The following is a 14,719-nucleotide window of genomic DNA, read 5'->3' as shown; positions in this document are numbered from 1 at the left end:
TCCATCTACCACTTAAGTCTACCAGTGTTGGGGAAACCATTAACTCCTGAGGTAGTCTACTCTGCCTTTGCATAGGTCTACTGTTATGACGCTTTCCCCTAATGTAAGCTATTAGAAAACCTACCCCAGATTTGAATTTATCTATGGATGAGTACTCACTTGAAAAAATAGCTCACATGTCCCACAAGTGTGCTTACTTTTATTGGACACACATAAGACACACTAATTCAAAACAAGTGGCATTTAATCAAACAGCATAGCAAATAAGGCAATGAAATACACAGGTGCTCCACTACCCCCACCCCAAACACATGGGGCATACATTCCACAGGTTACAATATCACTGGAAAAGAATATTCACACACACAAAAGAACACATATTAAGGCAAACAAATCAGGTACTGATGTAGCCATGGCACATGTGTGACCAGGGCAATGCATCTCCATATTGCAGAAATACTGACATCTTCTGGTAATTGTCATATTCCAACTCCACTGTGTTGCCTCTGATGATTTTATGGTCACTGAGCTATACTGTGCAGCACTTCTGGCATTAAGGGCTACACCTCTGCTTTCTGTTCTTAAATAAAGTGCAGTCTTTAGAAGGCCTTAACTTACAAAGGGCAAACTAATACTTTTAGTGCACAGCCTGGACATATTATATACATGACACTCATCTGGGAAATTAACAAAAGCCAACAAAATGCCCCCAAGTTCTCTTTTCTTCTGAATCCTATCGTCTGATGCTGAGTTTAAGCCCATGGTACTCACTACTATCTGACTTTGCGTTAGATCATTCCTCATAACTCCCATTATATTACTGATCATGAGTCTGTGTCCTCAAAAAGCATTTAGACAGTGGCTCTTAAACTCCCAAGGAAGTTACATGTATGCTGGGGCTTAGGCCCATCAAAAATAGTTTATGAGTAGCATGGAACTGAAACTGTGGGATAAAACAAGACCTAGTTGAAACACATAGGTTCCACAATCCTGTCTTTTATTATTATGCCTAATTGCTGCTTTCCAGCTAGACTCAAGTTTTGCAGTGTTCCTTTCTTATAATGAACTGAAAACTGCCTCTTTACAATTTCTAACTATGATTCATCTCTCCAAGTCCAAGTAGAGTACAGTAATCCATCTTCTATATCAATTCATCTTGGCTTTCTCCCTGCCTCTCTGCATAGTTTCCTTAGAAGGTATGTTAGGCTCTCATTAACTCTGCTCCCTCCCTATCAACCACTCATTTCACTCAGGCTGAGGTTACCTGGAAAGCGCTGGGCTGCGAATGAATCAGAATACATTTACGGATGAGTGCCCATTCAATATCCATAGATGTAGAGTTACGTACTTTTCCTAAAGCCTTCCCAAGTTTCCTTAACTTTTAAGTGGATTTTACTCCAATACAAATTATTTGATATGGGCTGGACCTGAACATTTTCCTACATTGTTTATATTCAAAGCAGGGGGTGGGTGTATCTACTATGAATTTCATTATGTACAATAAAATTTGGACACAACATCTGTTTCCACTAAGAATTCTGATGTTCTTTAAGCACATTCATTACACTGGAATGGTTTCCCTTGAATACAAAACGAATTGGGCCTTGAATTTTGGTCAGTTTTCCCATATTAATTAAATAGAAAAGGCACCTCACTGAGTGAATTCTCTTTCATGAATTAATGGTTTCCTTCCAGTTGAAAGCTTTCCAACATTCATTATAGAGAAATACTTTCTCATCAGTATGAAATATTGATAATTTAGGCTTTGATACTTGAAGGCTTTCACATTCATTTATTTATATGGATTCTTTCCAGTATGGATTCTTTTATGTATTTTATGGCTTCCTAGAATTAAGTAATTCAAACTGTTTTTCTCCAGTATGAGTTATTTTATGTGTATTAAGATTTCCCATCTGGTTAAAGGCTTTTCCACATTCATTACAGATGTATAGTTTCATTCCCCTATGAGTTATTGAATGTCTATTAAGTTTTCCTTTCTGGATGAAGGTTTTCCCACATTCATTACACTGAAAGGGTCTCTACCTGGTATGACAGACTTGATGGTAAGTTAAACTTTGTTGATTGGTAAAAGCTTTTTCACATTCATTACATTTATAGGGTTTCTCTCCGGTATGAATTCTCTTATGTGTTTTAAGACTTCCTTTCTGGCTGAAAGCTTTCCCACATTCATTACATTCAAAGGGTTTCTCCCCAGTATGAGTTAATTTATGCATGGTCAGAGTTCTCTTCATATTAAATGACTTACCACATTCATTACATACATAGGGTTTTTCTCCAGTATGAACTCTTTTATGTGTATTAAGATATCCCTTTGTGGTGAAGGCTTTTTCACATTCATTACATTGAAAAGTTTTCTCTCCTGTACGAAATATTTGATGATGAATTAGGCTTTGATGATTGGTGAATGCTTTTCCACACTCATTACATTTATAAGGTTTCTCTCCTGTATGAATTCTCATATGTCTTTTAAGGTTTCCCATCACATTAAAGGCTTTCCCACATTCATTACATATATAGGGTTTCTCTCCAGTATGAATTCTCCTATGTTGATTAAGATTGGCTCTCTGGGTGAAAGCTTTCTCACATTCACTACACTGAAAGGTTTTCTCTCCAGTATGAAATATTTGATGATGAGTTAGGCTTTGATAATTGGTGAATGCTTTCCCACATTCATTACATACATAGGGCTTCTCTCCAGTATGAATTCTCTTGTGTGATTTAAGACTTTCATTCCACCTGAAGGCTTTCCCACATTCATTACATATATAGGGTTTCTCACCAGTATGAATTCTCTTGTGTTTATTAAGATCTCTTCTCACCATGAAGACTTTCCCACATTCATTACATTCAAAAGGGTTCTCAGCTGTATGAAGTCTCTTATGAGTTCTAAGGTTTCCCTTCAGGGTGAAGGCTTTCCCACATTCATTACATATATGTGGTTTCTTTCCAGTATGAATTTTCTTATGTACTCTAATGGATGCACTATATCTGAAGCCTTTCACACATACATTACATTCCAAGTGGTTTTCTCTAGTATGACTGATTTTATGTGTCTTAAGGATTCCTCTCTGACTAAAGCCTTTCCCACATTCACTGCATTTATAGGGTTTCTCAGTAGTATGAATTATTTGATGTTGCTTAAGGGATGAATGGTATCTGAAGCCTCTCCCACAGGTACTACATTCAAACCGTTTCTCTCCAATATGAATTAGTTCATGTGCATTAAGGCTTCCTTTCCTGCTGAAAGATTTGTTACATTCATTACATTTATGGGGTTTCCCTCGAGGATGGATTCTATGATAAAAAATAACGTTTGACTGGTAACTGAAAGGCTTCCTGCATTTACTACACTTGAGTTTCTTCCCAATGCGGATTCTCTTAGGTTTAAGTGGGTCAAAAAACTGCTTTAAACTCCTTCCAAGAGTGCTGTATTTACGAAGACTTTCTCCTATATGAACTCTCTGCTGTGGAGTAGCAACTGACCCCAGATTGAGCTTTCTCCCAAATAGGTTACATTCATGAACAGATTCATTAGGGATTGTTACCTCCTGAGACTGTGTTTCTTGGTTTCCCTTCTGCCTATCTAACCTGTCACCACAATCCCAAGTTTCTCCCAATGTGGAAGGCCGGGGCCCTTCCTTTATGAATCTCTTTTTAAATGGTTCTCCCACAAAAATGTCCCACTTCTCGGTTATCTCCTTGGTTTCACATCTTGTCTTCTGACTAAGAGAATCTGAAAACAACAAAAACATGTCAATATCCATTTTCCCCCTATGCTTAGAACTTTAAGAATTCTGATCAATGCATTATATTCTAGATTGTGTCTTTTATGTAAAGGACAATGATAACTAATGAGGAAAAAGTGGAATAATCACTATTAGCAGGAAATTTAAGCCTAAAGTGGTCAAGAAAATAGTAACAGTGCAACTAGCTGCTCAGGAGCTAATCCAGTGATTGATACCTCTTCAAGACTGCGTCTCTTGGTTTCCCTTCTGCCAATCTAACCTGAAAACATAATCCCAAATTTTTCCCAGTGTGGAATGCAAGGAACCTTCCTTTATGAATCTCTCTACATGCTCAGAAAGAAGAAATAGTTTGATTTTGGAAACTAATGAGCAATAAGTTGCATAATCCAGGGGTAAACCTATTAAACCAATGATTTGTAATCATTTAGAAAAAAAGTGTGAATTCCTACACTGTTCTATAAATTCAGTGAGAAGAGATTATGCAAACCAACAACATATCTGTTACTTATAAGATGTGTGGGCCGGTGGATGAAGTATTACTATAGGCATCAAGATAGCTAGATTTCAGCAACTTGTTTGGAAAAACTCATCTCAAGATGCCTTTGATGATCAGATTAAACAAATGTGGGTTAGATGAGAATACAAGTCAGTGAGAATTTGTAGATGCTCAAATAATGTTTCCCCACATCTTGAATGTTGAGCTCTTGTAAGCAAGCAATATATTGTCTAGTTTTATGCCTTAGATCTATGGACAGGGCCTTGCCCCATTCACCATTTTTGATGAAGTAACAGACTGCACTCTCATTTACACAAAGTGAGGCATCCTGTCTTGGTGGTTAGAGACCCTGCAAGCCCTGGCTTCAATTTCCCCTATGGCACACATTATCTAGGCACGTTATTTAACCTCTGTGTTCTAGAAAACTCTCTCAGCCTAGGAGAAGTAGAGAAGGGGCCAACATTCATTGGTAAAGGTAGTTTCTTCACCTTACCCCCATTCAACAGTTTCATATAAAACTTTAATGAAATCATAGAGTACTCTTACCAACACTGCTGATGTGAAGAGATGTGAGGTAACTAATATAGTAGAGAAATGAACTAGGATGAAAAAAAACCCCAAGGAGATGGAAATATTGGCTAGAAAAAACAATTTGTTATTTAATAAAGATAAATGCAAATTCCTGTGCTCAAGACATTGATTACACAAATGCAGGACTGTAGAAACATGGCTGAGTAGTAGGTTCAAAAAGCCTAGGGTTTTTAGTTGATTCTAAGATAAATATAGACCACCAATAAACACTGATTCATGTTATTCTTAAGCTTTTTTTATGAATAAGAAGAGGTACTGGCAGACAACAGAAAATTAAGGTAGACACTGTACTGGTAGCATGACAGGACCCAATGAGGGGTCATTATTATCCAGATGTCAGCTTGGACAGAAGTTGCCCAAGGGAACTATCCTTGGCTGTGAATTTAACATTTTAATCAGTGACTTGGAAGAAGGCATAAATGGCAGGTTTATCAAATGTGTGGATGACCAAAAACTGGGAAGACTGCCTAATACTATAGAATATGGGGTTAGGATGACAAATATCCTGACAGACTAGCACATTAGGCTCAATATAATGAGCTTAAGCTCACATGGTTAGATATGAAGTCCTATACTTGGGTCACAAAACATCACAAAAACAAGTTAAAGGAGGAGGGGCTCCCCCACTAAAGTTCACTAAAAAAGACCCTGATGCTTTAATGGACTGGAGTGTAACATCAAAACGTCAATAATTTCTTTCGACAGACAAAGCATCTAAAGTGATTTTAGGACAATTCCGATGAGAGTTTTCCTCTCCATTCCACCCAGACACAGTAGCAAACCAGCTAATGTGACCTTAGGGTGCACAAAATGACCCAGGGTCCCGAACAAGGGAAGTGATATTCTCACTGTACTCTGTTCTGAGCACACCACATCTGGAGTGTTCACTTCTGAGCAGGAGAGGGCAGAATTCATCTAGAAGTGTGTACCTGGGAGATGGAGAGGGTTACTGAAGGAAAAGAGGAAAGGAGATGGGAGTAAGTATAAAAGTTAGAAAACAAGGATGGATTAGCAGAAGTGGCTTAGGATCAGATTCATGGCTTTCACCTCACAACTGAGTTACTCAACTACTCAACACGTCTACGGCTATTGCCTCTTCCAATCCATCCCCCTTTATAGATGCCATATTTTTGTTCCCAAAACAAACTTCATCATAACATTTCCCTTTCTGACAATTGCCATTTCCTCTATTACCTCCACCCTCTGATATAGTCAATTCCCCTAGGAAGCACTGAAAGGACCCCACAAGGCAGCATCTGCTCCAGTCAACCTATCACTGTTGCCTAGCAGGCTTTCCATATGATTCTTTCTTATCAAAAGTGCTTCCTCACCCCTCTCTCCACCTAATCAAACTCCAACTGCGTCTTTGGGGGGATATAAAAAAATGGAGATGTTTGGAGAGTTGATGGAGAGGTCTGGAGATGTTCAGGCATCATGCAATGTGGACTTGGCACCTCTACAAGAAGAGATATGAGATATGAGAGAGAATAGAAGGGGGGACAAGAAGGATGGGAGGGAGTGGAGAGGGGGAAGAGGAACAGGAGAAACAGAGGGGAAAAGGAGAGAGATGAAAAAGAAGAAAAGATTTTGTACATTTTAAATTCAAGAAAAGTAGTTCTGAAAAGAGGTACTACAGCTGCCAGAAAAATTAAGGGAAAGAGAAAGGAAATTACGGGACCCAGAATACAAGGTCAGGGGCTGGCATTAGAAAAAAGAAAAGCCTTTCTCAAAGAGACTAGGAATGAGTGGAGTGAGGTCAGCAAAGTGATGTTTTAAGTGAAAGAGCAGTTCATGGGAGAGAACACACGTAAAATAGATATAGTGCGTTTGCAAGCACCTAGGAACCCTCATAGAGAGCTCCCTGCCCAACACCTACAGTGACCATTTGTGATGGTGCTCACAGAGTTTTCCATCCATTAATTCTTCACTCACTCATTCACTCACTCACCTAGGAAAGTTGTAACCAGGACTCCTCCCTCTGCCATCCATGGGGCTTCTATTCTTTCCATCCGGGAAATCACATCTGGCAGGGAAACAGGAACGCCTCCTTGTGGGGAAATAAATGGGAGAGTGCTGAGGTCACAGATAGAACCCAGGATTCAGTCTTGCCCTCTCTCTCATTAGGGAATAAAGGGAGTGTCAGGCCAGAACCAGATGGAAGGACAAAGGATTCCTGAAGATTTCTCCATATTGTGTTCCCAGGAAACATGGAAGATGGGTCACCAGCACAAAGGAAATCACTTTATCCTACCACATCCTCTGCTAGGAGGATGCAAACTGTTCAAGTCTTCCAAGTATCTACACTGGCTCTTTGGGGTAACTCACTGAATTGGATGAACAGCCAGTATCAGAGGTTACAGCCTTAGGGCAGCACAATGAAACTACTGATTTCCCATTGTACACAAACACCTTTCACTTAAGCAGAGAGAGCAGAAACACCAGTGACCCTGGGTACCAAACAACTGTGAAATCACTCCCTATCAGGTGCATTCAGGACATTATCCCTCCAGGAGAAGGGAAGTACTTCCGGCATCAGTTAGCCAAGAGGAAATGCAAAGACAGCCCAAGGGAAGCTGATGCTCTGGCTGGGGGAGAGCCGACCTTACCAAGGGAGACAAAATTCTCATAGTTCTCCAGCATCACATCCCAATACATGTCCTTCTGAGAAGGTTCCAAGAGCCCCCATTCCTCCCAGGTGAAGTCCACAGCCACATCTTGGAACGTCAGTGGTATCTGAAATAGCAAACAAGACACATGCTCACTTGGGGACCAGCCCTCATGGGGAATATGACAAAGACATGAAGTTGGCAGAATGGAAAAGCACTGTTTCTCAAAGCATTAAGCAGAATTTTAGTATTTCTGGAGAAATTACTTATTGGATACACCATTTTATACTGGACTTAATATTGCAGAAAAGTTTCCTATTCAAAGTCAGTCTTACAAATGAACTCCCACAGTAAGTCATACTTGGAAACCCCCCTGCCATAGGAGCAATTTCCTAACCCCTGCCCCCATCCAAGTCAGGCTAGTTTTTCCTTAAAAGGTATTGAGACCAATCTAGGGAATTGGTTGGCCCAGGGAATGAAAGGCTCAGGCTATTGACATCACCTGCTGGTCATCTGAGCACAAAACTGCCTTGGGAAAGTTCAGGCATCCTCTCTGATGCTTGGCTGGTGGAACTTAAGGGCATGTCATTCAGCTGAATCCTGGATTTCCATCCTTTCTGAATAAACTACCAGGGCACTGGTCTAAGGCTGGCCCAGCACACAACACCCCAAAACCACATCAGGGTAAACCTGAGAGCCCAGCGATGGTAACTGGAAAAACTACCAATCACATACTCACAATGGGCTTCAAGGTTTACAAATGTACCAGCTGCCATCATATCTTGGTAGATCAGTGTCTCTTTTCATTCACCCATCAGCTGGCTACTTGACTTGTGCCCATATTTCATCTAATGCCAAGCTCCAGAATGATACTTTCTTATTAACAGATTTACAACCTCTTTCTCATCTGTAAAATGGGGATAAAAATAACAGTCCACTGGGTAGCAATAACAGGGGATGGGACTAGATGCTGCAGCCCTGATTTCTACTCCTCTATGGCTCTCCCTGGCAGCCAGAATGAAGAGAGTTAAGAAAAGAGTGAGAGGAAAGAAACTGAGGGCAACAGCTGTAGATAGCCTTCTTAAGGAATTAAGCCACAAAAGGGAACAAAAATATCGGACCACAGCTGGCAGGGAAAGACGTATCAAGTAGGGTGTGTGTTTTCTGAGGATGGAGTAGACATGGGCTTGCTTGTAGGCAGCAGGAAAACAACCAGTAGGCAGGGAAGGAATGACTGAACACCAGTAAGAGAGGAAGGGTGATTGGGGGACAGACAGTCTGCTAAAGAAGACAGGAAGGAATGGGATCACTTCTGCATGAAAGGGGGGTTTCAACGAGGCTTTTGATAAAATATCTCAATACAGATTTAAAGGAGATTGAGAATTATGAACTACTCAACAACACAACTGAATAGATTCAAGATTGTCGGAATGGCAAAATGCAGAGTGGTCGTTGCTGATTCAACAACAAGTTCCCAGGACGTGTCCAGTGCAGTGCCCAAGAGGGCAGTGTTTGACCCGGTGACATCTTAACATTTTTGTCTATGATTTGGATAGAAGCAGAGATGGCATATCGCATGCTCATCATATTGGACTCAAAAAGTTGGAGCTTGAGTTTCTCATCGTCTAGAGAATTGAACCAACAGTAATAAAGGGAAATTCAACAGGGATAAATGTAGTCACAGAACCACAGAATCTGTGACTTGGAAATGACCTCACAGGAAGAGCTGAAACCATAAACCAAAAGAATTCTCACTATAACGTATATGACATATAGTCTTCAAGTCTATGAAGCTCATACTTTGGTAGAAAAAAGTGAACTGTACAACTATAGGACACAGAAAGAATAGTAATATAGTTGTTTTGGGATAGGACGGTATTTTAGTGGATGGGCTCAAAAGGGAAAATAGATTACTTCAATTCCATGAGAATAAAAAGCTTTTGCTGATACAAAATATACATGTGTAGAATAAAAAAAAAAACAACAGAGAGAGAGAAGTACAGTAGAAAGAGCACTTGCTCTGAAATCAGAGGACATGAGTTCAAATGTCACCTCTGAAACTTATGACACCTGTGTGGTCTTGGACAAGTCTCTTGTGCTCCCTAAACCTCAGTTTCCTCAAGTGTAAAGTGAGACGCTTGGAATTCACAGCCTCAGAGGTCCCTTCTAGCTTAAGATCTGTGACCCCAAGAGAAGATGCGCTTGTGCTAATCTCTGAGGACACTGCAACTGATAAACATGTGACATCCAAAATCCACAAAGAATTTATACCAAACCCCTACCCCTAGTACATAAATGGGAAAAGATATTAGTGAAAAATTCCCAAAAGATATAATGCAAACGTTCAAGAACCTCAACATGATTAATGACCAGACAAATGCAAACTCTGCCATTTTAGTTGACACCAAATTGCCAAAGCCAGAAAGATTCAATGTATCTGGAGATGTGAAAACAGAGGCAAACATTCCCTGGTCCTGGAGATGCAAGGTGGTCCAGCTATGTTAGAAAATCCTTTGGAATTCCACAAGAAAAGTTACAAAGCTATTTATACTCTCTGCCCAAGCTACCTGTTCCCACAATTAATAAGGTTTTATATCTTAAGCTATTTATTAACAACAGGAAAAAACACACGTGCAAAAAAAACCACATGTATATACATACATATTATATATATAATTATGTATCATATATACATACATGTAATATATGTATGTGTGTGTGTATATACATATATATAAATTTTTTTTTAGTTTAAAAAAACTCCAACTCTACCCCACCCTGAAACTCTGTCCCAAAAGACACAGGAATGTGTTATAAGGAATGACAAATAGAAAGATTTCAAACAAACAGAGGGAAGATCTGTAAAAAATGATATAGACTCATTAGGGCATAATCAAAGAATGATATACACAACTACAACAGCTAAGTGAATGAAAACAACTTTAAATGGTAACAGATATCGGATCAATCACAGCATGGCTACTAGAAAGTGATGGATGTGCAGCAGGAGAGCCTCGGTTCAAATGTGAGCTCTACCAATTGCTAGCTGTGTGACCTTTGCCAAATCACAACCTCTCTGGACATGCTTCCTCATCTATAAAATGAGGCACTTGGAGTAGAGAGATGACATGGAATGTCCCTTCCACCTGTAAACTGATGACCACTGGACAGCATTGCTACAAATTTATATTGTGTGACCCACCCTACTTCTAACACTCAGGTGACTACTGATGTAGCATGTATTAACACTAAATCAATATTTATTAAGAGTCTACTACGTGCCAGGCACTGTGCTAAGCACTGGGGAGACACGCATAGAGAGCCAAAAGGCAGACTCCCTGCTCTCACAGAGTTCACAGTCTAGTGGAAGAGACAACCTGCAAAGAACTATGTACGAACAAGCTATATATAGCACAAATGGGAGAGATCCAAAGGACAGAAGGCACTAGAATGAAGGGGGATTAGGAAAGGCTTCCTGTAGATGCTGACATTTTAGCTGGGACTTGAAGGAACCTGGAGAATCTAGGAGGTGGAGATGAGAAGGGAGGGCATTTCAAGCATGGATGGAGCATCTTGCTCAAGAAACAGCAAGGAAGCCTGACTCCCTGGATCATAAAATACAGGTTGAGAGCATTAGGGGTAAAAAGCCTGGGAAGGTAGGGGGAAGGCTAGGATATAAAGGGCTCCAAATGCTGAACAAGATTTTATAGCTGATCCTGGAGGTGATAGGGAATCACCGGAGTTTCCTAAGTAGAGGGGTGATGTGGTCAGACCTGGGCTTTATGAAGATCATTTAGATGAGTGGAGGATGATTTTGTAGCAGGTACTTGAATCATTGAACTGTTTCAGTAGTTCAGATGTAATACAGTAATGAACAGGGCAGTTGCAGTTATAATCATTCACTTATCTTGTTTCACTTACATGTTTTCTGGTATTATACATTATGGGAGAATCAAAATAAGAGTAATACGGAGCTTTGTATGAAGACAAGATTCATCAATGCAACCATTTAAAAAAATTGCTTCTGGTGAGTATGACTTACTGCCTCAGTGACACTGTTTGAGGACCTGAACCAGGCATTAGGCTTCTTCACCTCAAAGAGCTTAGGTCAGTATTGGCTCCATAACAGGCTGAACAAATGAATAAATATTCAAAGGAGACATCAGCTATTAGCACGGTGCCCTTTCCTCTTAGCCTGTATTATCAGTCAAAATTGATACTATCTACAAAAGCTGAGGTTCAGGCCCCTAGAAGCAACTTCACTGAAGACAGCAGAAAATGAGGGAAAGAAAAGGTTCTAAATATACTTTGAGAAAAATGATGGCATTTTGGGGAGGGGGGATATCCCAACTCACCTGGGATCTGGCTGTTAGGAGCACAGAAGTCATTCCCTTCTCCTCCTTAATTTTTCTTTCTTGCAGAAGAGCAGAGCACTGAGGAGTCAGAACAGGAGGAGGAGAAAGAAGTCAGGAGGGAGATCAATCCTGTCTGTCATTCCCAAACCACCCAGGGTGCTGCCAAAAGTAGCAAATAAAATGAGCAGAACAAGCTGATCAAGCCTCTGTGGAAAATGAAAACTCACCCAAATGCCCTGCCTCCAGACCACTGCACTGAGTGACTCTCATTCACCAGGCTACTGAAAGTCATGGCAGAGATGATTTCTTGGAGTCATTCTCAGGGAACTCAAAAAGACGGTAAACAACATGAGAGGTGCCAACGAACTGGGAAAGGGCAAAGGCTATCCCAGCCTTCAAAAAAGGAAAGAAAAAGGAGCCTAAACTACAGGCCAGTGAGCTTGACTTTGATTTGTGGCAAATTTCTAGACCCTGTTATTAAAGGGTCTAACTTTAATTGACTATTCAAAATGACTCTCATTACACTAATTATTAAAACTATTGATTTAATTACTATTAACAATTAATTACTCATTATCATTCTACTAATTATTTTAAAACCATTAATTCAATGACTATTAAAAACTACTAGGAGACATCTAGAAGTGGGAAGGATCCTGGAGGGGCAGCAGGGCCTCATCTAGAACAGGTTATCTTAGAGTAATCTCATTGTTTTTGGGTAGAATGAGGATGACCACACTGGGAGATCTGGCTACAGGCATAGCACACCCCCTCACCTCCATATCATTATCTGGGAGCCTCTGTCCATGTTGGCACCTGTCTCCTCCTGGATACTCTCCTCTCTAGGTTTTCATGACCCTCTCCTGTCCTGGTTCTCCCCCTGCCTGTCTGACCTCTCCTAAGTCTTCACCTAGGATTCCTCATCTATAAAATGAGGCACTTGGAGTAGAGAGATGACATGGAATGTCCCTTCCACCTGGAAACTGATGACCACTGGACAGCATTGCTACAAATTTATATTGTGTGACCCACCCTTACTTCTAACACTCAGATGACTACTGACGTAGCATGTATTAACAGCAAATCAATATTTATTAAGAGTCTACCACATGCCAGGCAATGTGCTAAGCACTGTGGAGACACCCATAGAAAGCCAACTGACCATGGCTGACCCCAAAGCTCTGTCCTGTGCCCTTGGCTCATCTCCCTCCACGTGATCTGGCTTGCTGACCTCATTAACTCCCAGGGGGGCCACAATCAACTTAAGCAGATGCTTCCTGGGTCAACAGATCTAGTCTCTCTCCTGAACTGCAGACCCATATAGTCCCCTGCCTTTCGAATATCTCAAATGCACCAGCTGTCCCACAAGCACATTCAAATCAACCTGTCCAAGTCAGGACTTAGTCTCTCCCCTGACACCCTTTCTAATCCCTAGCTTTCCCCTTCCTGTCCTAGGCATCCCCATCCTCCCTGTCACTCAGGCTCAGTCTCTGAGATCATTCATGGCTCCTCTCTCTCTTTATCCCTCTCCCAGCTCTCATCTGTTGTGAAATCTCATCATTTCTCTTCCCATCTCATCCACACAGCCTTTTCTCCATCCACACAGCCACTGTCCCAGTACAGGCTCCTGCCTGGACTCTGGTCTCCATGCCTCCAGCCTCTCTTCACTCCAATCCACCTTCCACTCAGCCTCCAGAGGGATTTTCCTCAAGCCTGCTCTGACCTTGTCCCTCCCCTACTCCATAAGCAACAATGGCTCCCTACTGCCTCCAGGACCCAAGACAAAGCCCTCTGGTATTTACACCTGGCCCCTGCAGACCTTCCCAGGGTTCCTTCCCCTTTACTGCTGCTCCCCTCCCAGCACTGGACCCTCTGGCACCACAGGCACCTGCTGCGGAGGGTTCAATACCTTTACTCGGCCTCCTTACTAGCCTCCCCCCACCACTTTATAAGCATAGACAACCAGCAAAGCCACACGAGGACCCGGCTCTGCCCAAATGAAATGGATGAATGAAACACACAAGGAAAATGTCACAATCGGCCCGTTCCAGCGGCCCCCGCACCCCTGCTCTGCTCAGCCACCTGACATTACACGCTGCCGCCCCGCCCCCGGCAGAGGTGCTCCTGCCTTTCCTGGCACCTCCGACTCGACCCTGAGCCGGCACACAGGAGGCGCCTAATCAATGCTGGCTGACTGATAGATCCCAGCCTGCCCCTAGGGCTCGGTCCTGGGCGGATCCCCTTCTCCTCCCAGTTAGGGGCTCCCCTGTCACCTCTGCAAGAGGACCCTCAGCTCCTCTCCAGGGCCAGCCCCCCATCCTTTCTGGTGCTCGCCCTTGGGTTCGAATTCTGACCCCTCTGCCCCTTCTCCACTCCCGCCCCTGCCCGTTCTTTTCCTGCACACACTCACTTTTATACTCACACACACAAACACACGCGCACACAAACTCGTTTCACCCACTGATACCCACTTTCACACTAGCGCCTACAAAAACTCAGTTTCATACCTGGGTGCAGATACTTGCACTTTCGCACGCGCGCTAACACACACTCAAATACTTCGGCACGCGCGTGCGTGCCAACACTAACCACCCCTACCACCTCGCTCCCACTCACCAGCCAGCAGCGAAGGCCCCCCCCCAAATAAGTGCTCAAGGCTCCAAACCCGGCCGCTTCCGAACCCGAGCTGCGTCTGCGCGGATTCAGACGGGAACTACAATTCTCAGCATGCCTCGCGACCCAGGCCGGGTAAGGCCGAGACCGGGGAGATCCAGGGCCGGTCTCGAGAAGGATTCTGGGAAATGGCGTCCCGCTGGATGCCAGAGATGCTGGGATGAGGGGGAGGAAGGCGATGGAGTGAAAACAGACTCAGAAATCTGAGAAAGTGCTGCAGGATGGTGGTGG

The 14,719-nt window shown here is 42.3% G+C and overlaps 1 protein-coding gene across 1 annotated transcript; it reads right to left on the bottom strand.

Moving 5' to 3' along the window:
- Nucleotides 1–226: 226 nt before the first annotated feature.
- On the bottom strand, nucleotides 227–14,532 carry LOC110203588 (uncharacterized). Its single transcript, XM_078149311.1, has 5 exons — nucleotides 14,432–14,532; nucleotides 11,816–11,893; nucleotides 7,461–7,587; nucleotides 6,803–6,901; nucleotides 227–3,754 (listed from the first exon to the last, which is right to left on the bottom strand). The coding sequence occupies exons 2-5, from the start codon at nucleotides 11,846–11,848 to the stop codon at nucleotides 2,040–2,042; spliced, it is 1,974 nt and encodes a 657-aa protein (XP_078005437.1). The 5' UTR covers nucleotides 11,849–11,893; nucleotides 14,432–14,532; the 3' UTR covers nucleotides 227–2,039.
- Between the last annotated feature and the right edge of the window lie 187 nt (nucleotides 14,533–14,719).

Source organism: Phascolarctos cinereus, unplaced genomic scaffold (assembly GCF_003287225.1).
Source record: "Phascolarctos cinereus isolate Bilbo 61053 unplaced genomic scaffold, phaCin_HiC Scaffold_2;HRSCAF=192, whole genome shotgun sequence".
NCBI lineage: Eukaryota > Metazoa > Chordata > Mammalia > Diprotodontia > Phascolarctidae > Phascolarctos > Phascolarctos cinereus.
The sequence above is the reverse complement of the archived record's forward strand: the minus strand, read 5'-3'. Positions and strand labels throughout refer to the sequence as shown.

Coding starts and splice junctions, on each gene's coding strand:
- LOC110203588 (XM_078149311.1), bottom strand. CDS start 11,848: ATGACTTCTGTGCTCCTAACAGCCAGATCCCAG. Junction 7,588..11,815: donor TCCTAACAGCCAGATCCCAG/GTGAGTTGGGAT, acceptor TTGCTATTTCAG/ATACCACTGACGTTCCAAGA. Junction 3,755..6,802: donor CCTGGTTACAACTTTCCTAG/GTGAGTGAGTGA, acceptor TGTTGTTTTCAG/ATTCTCTTAGTCAGAAGACA.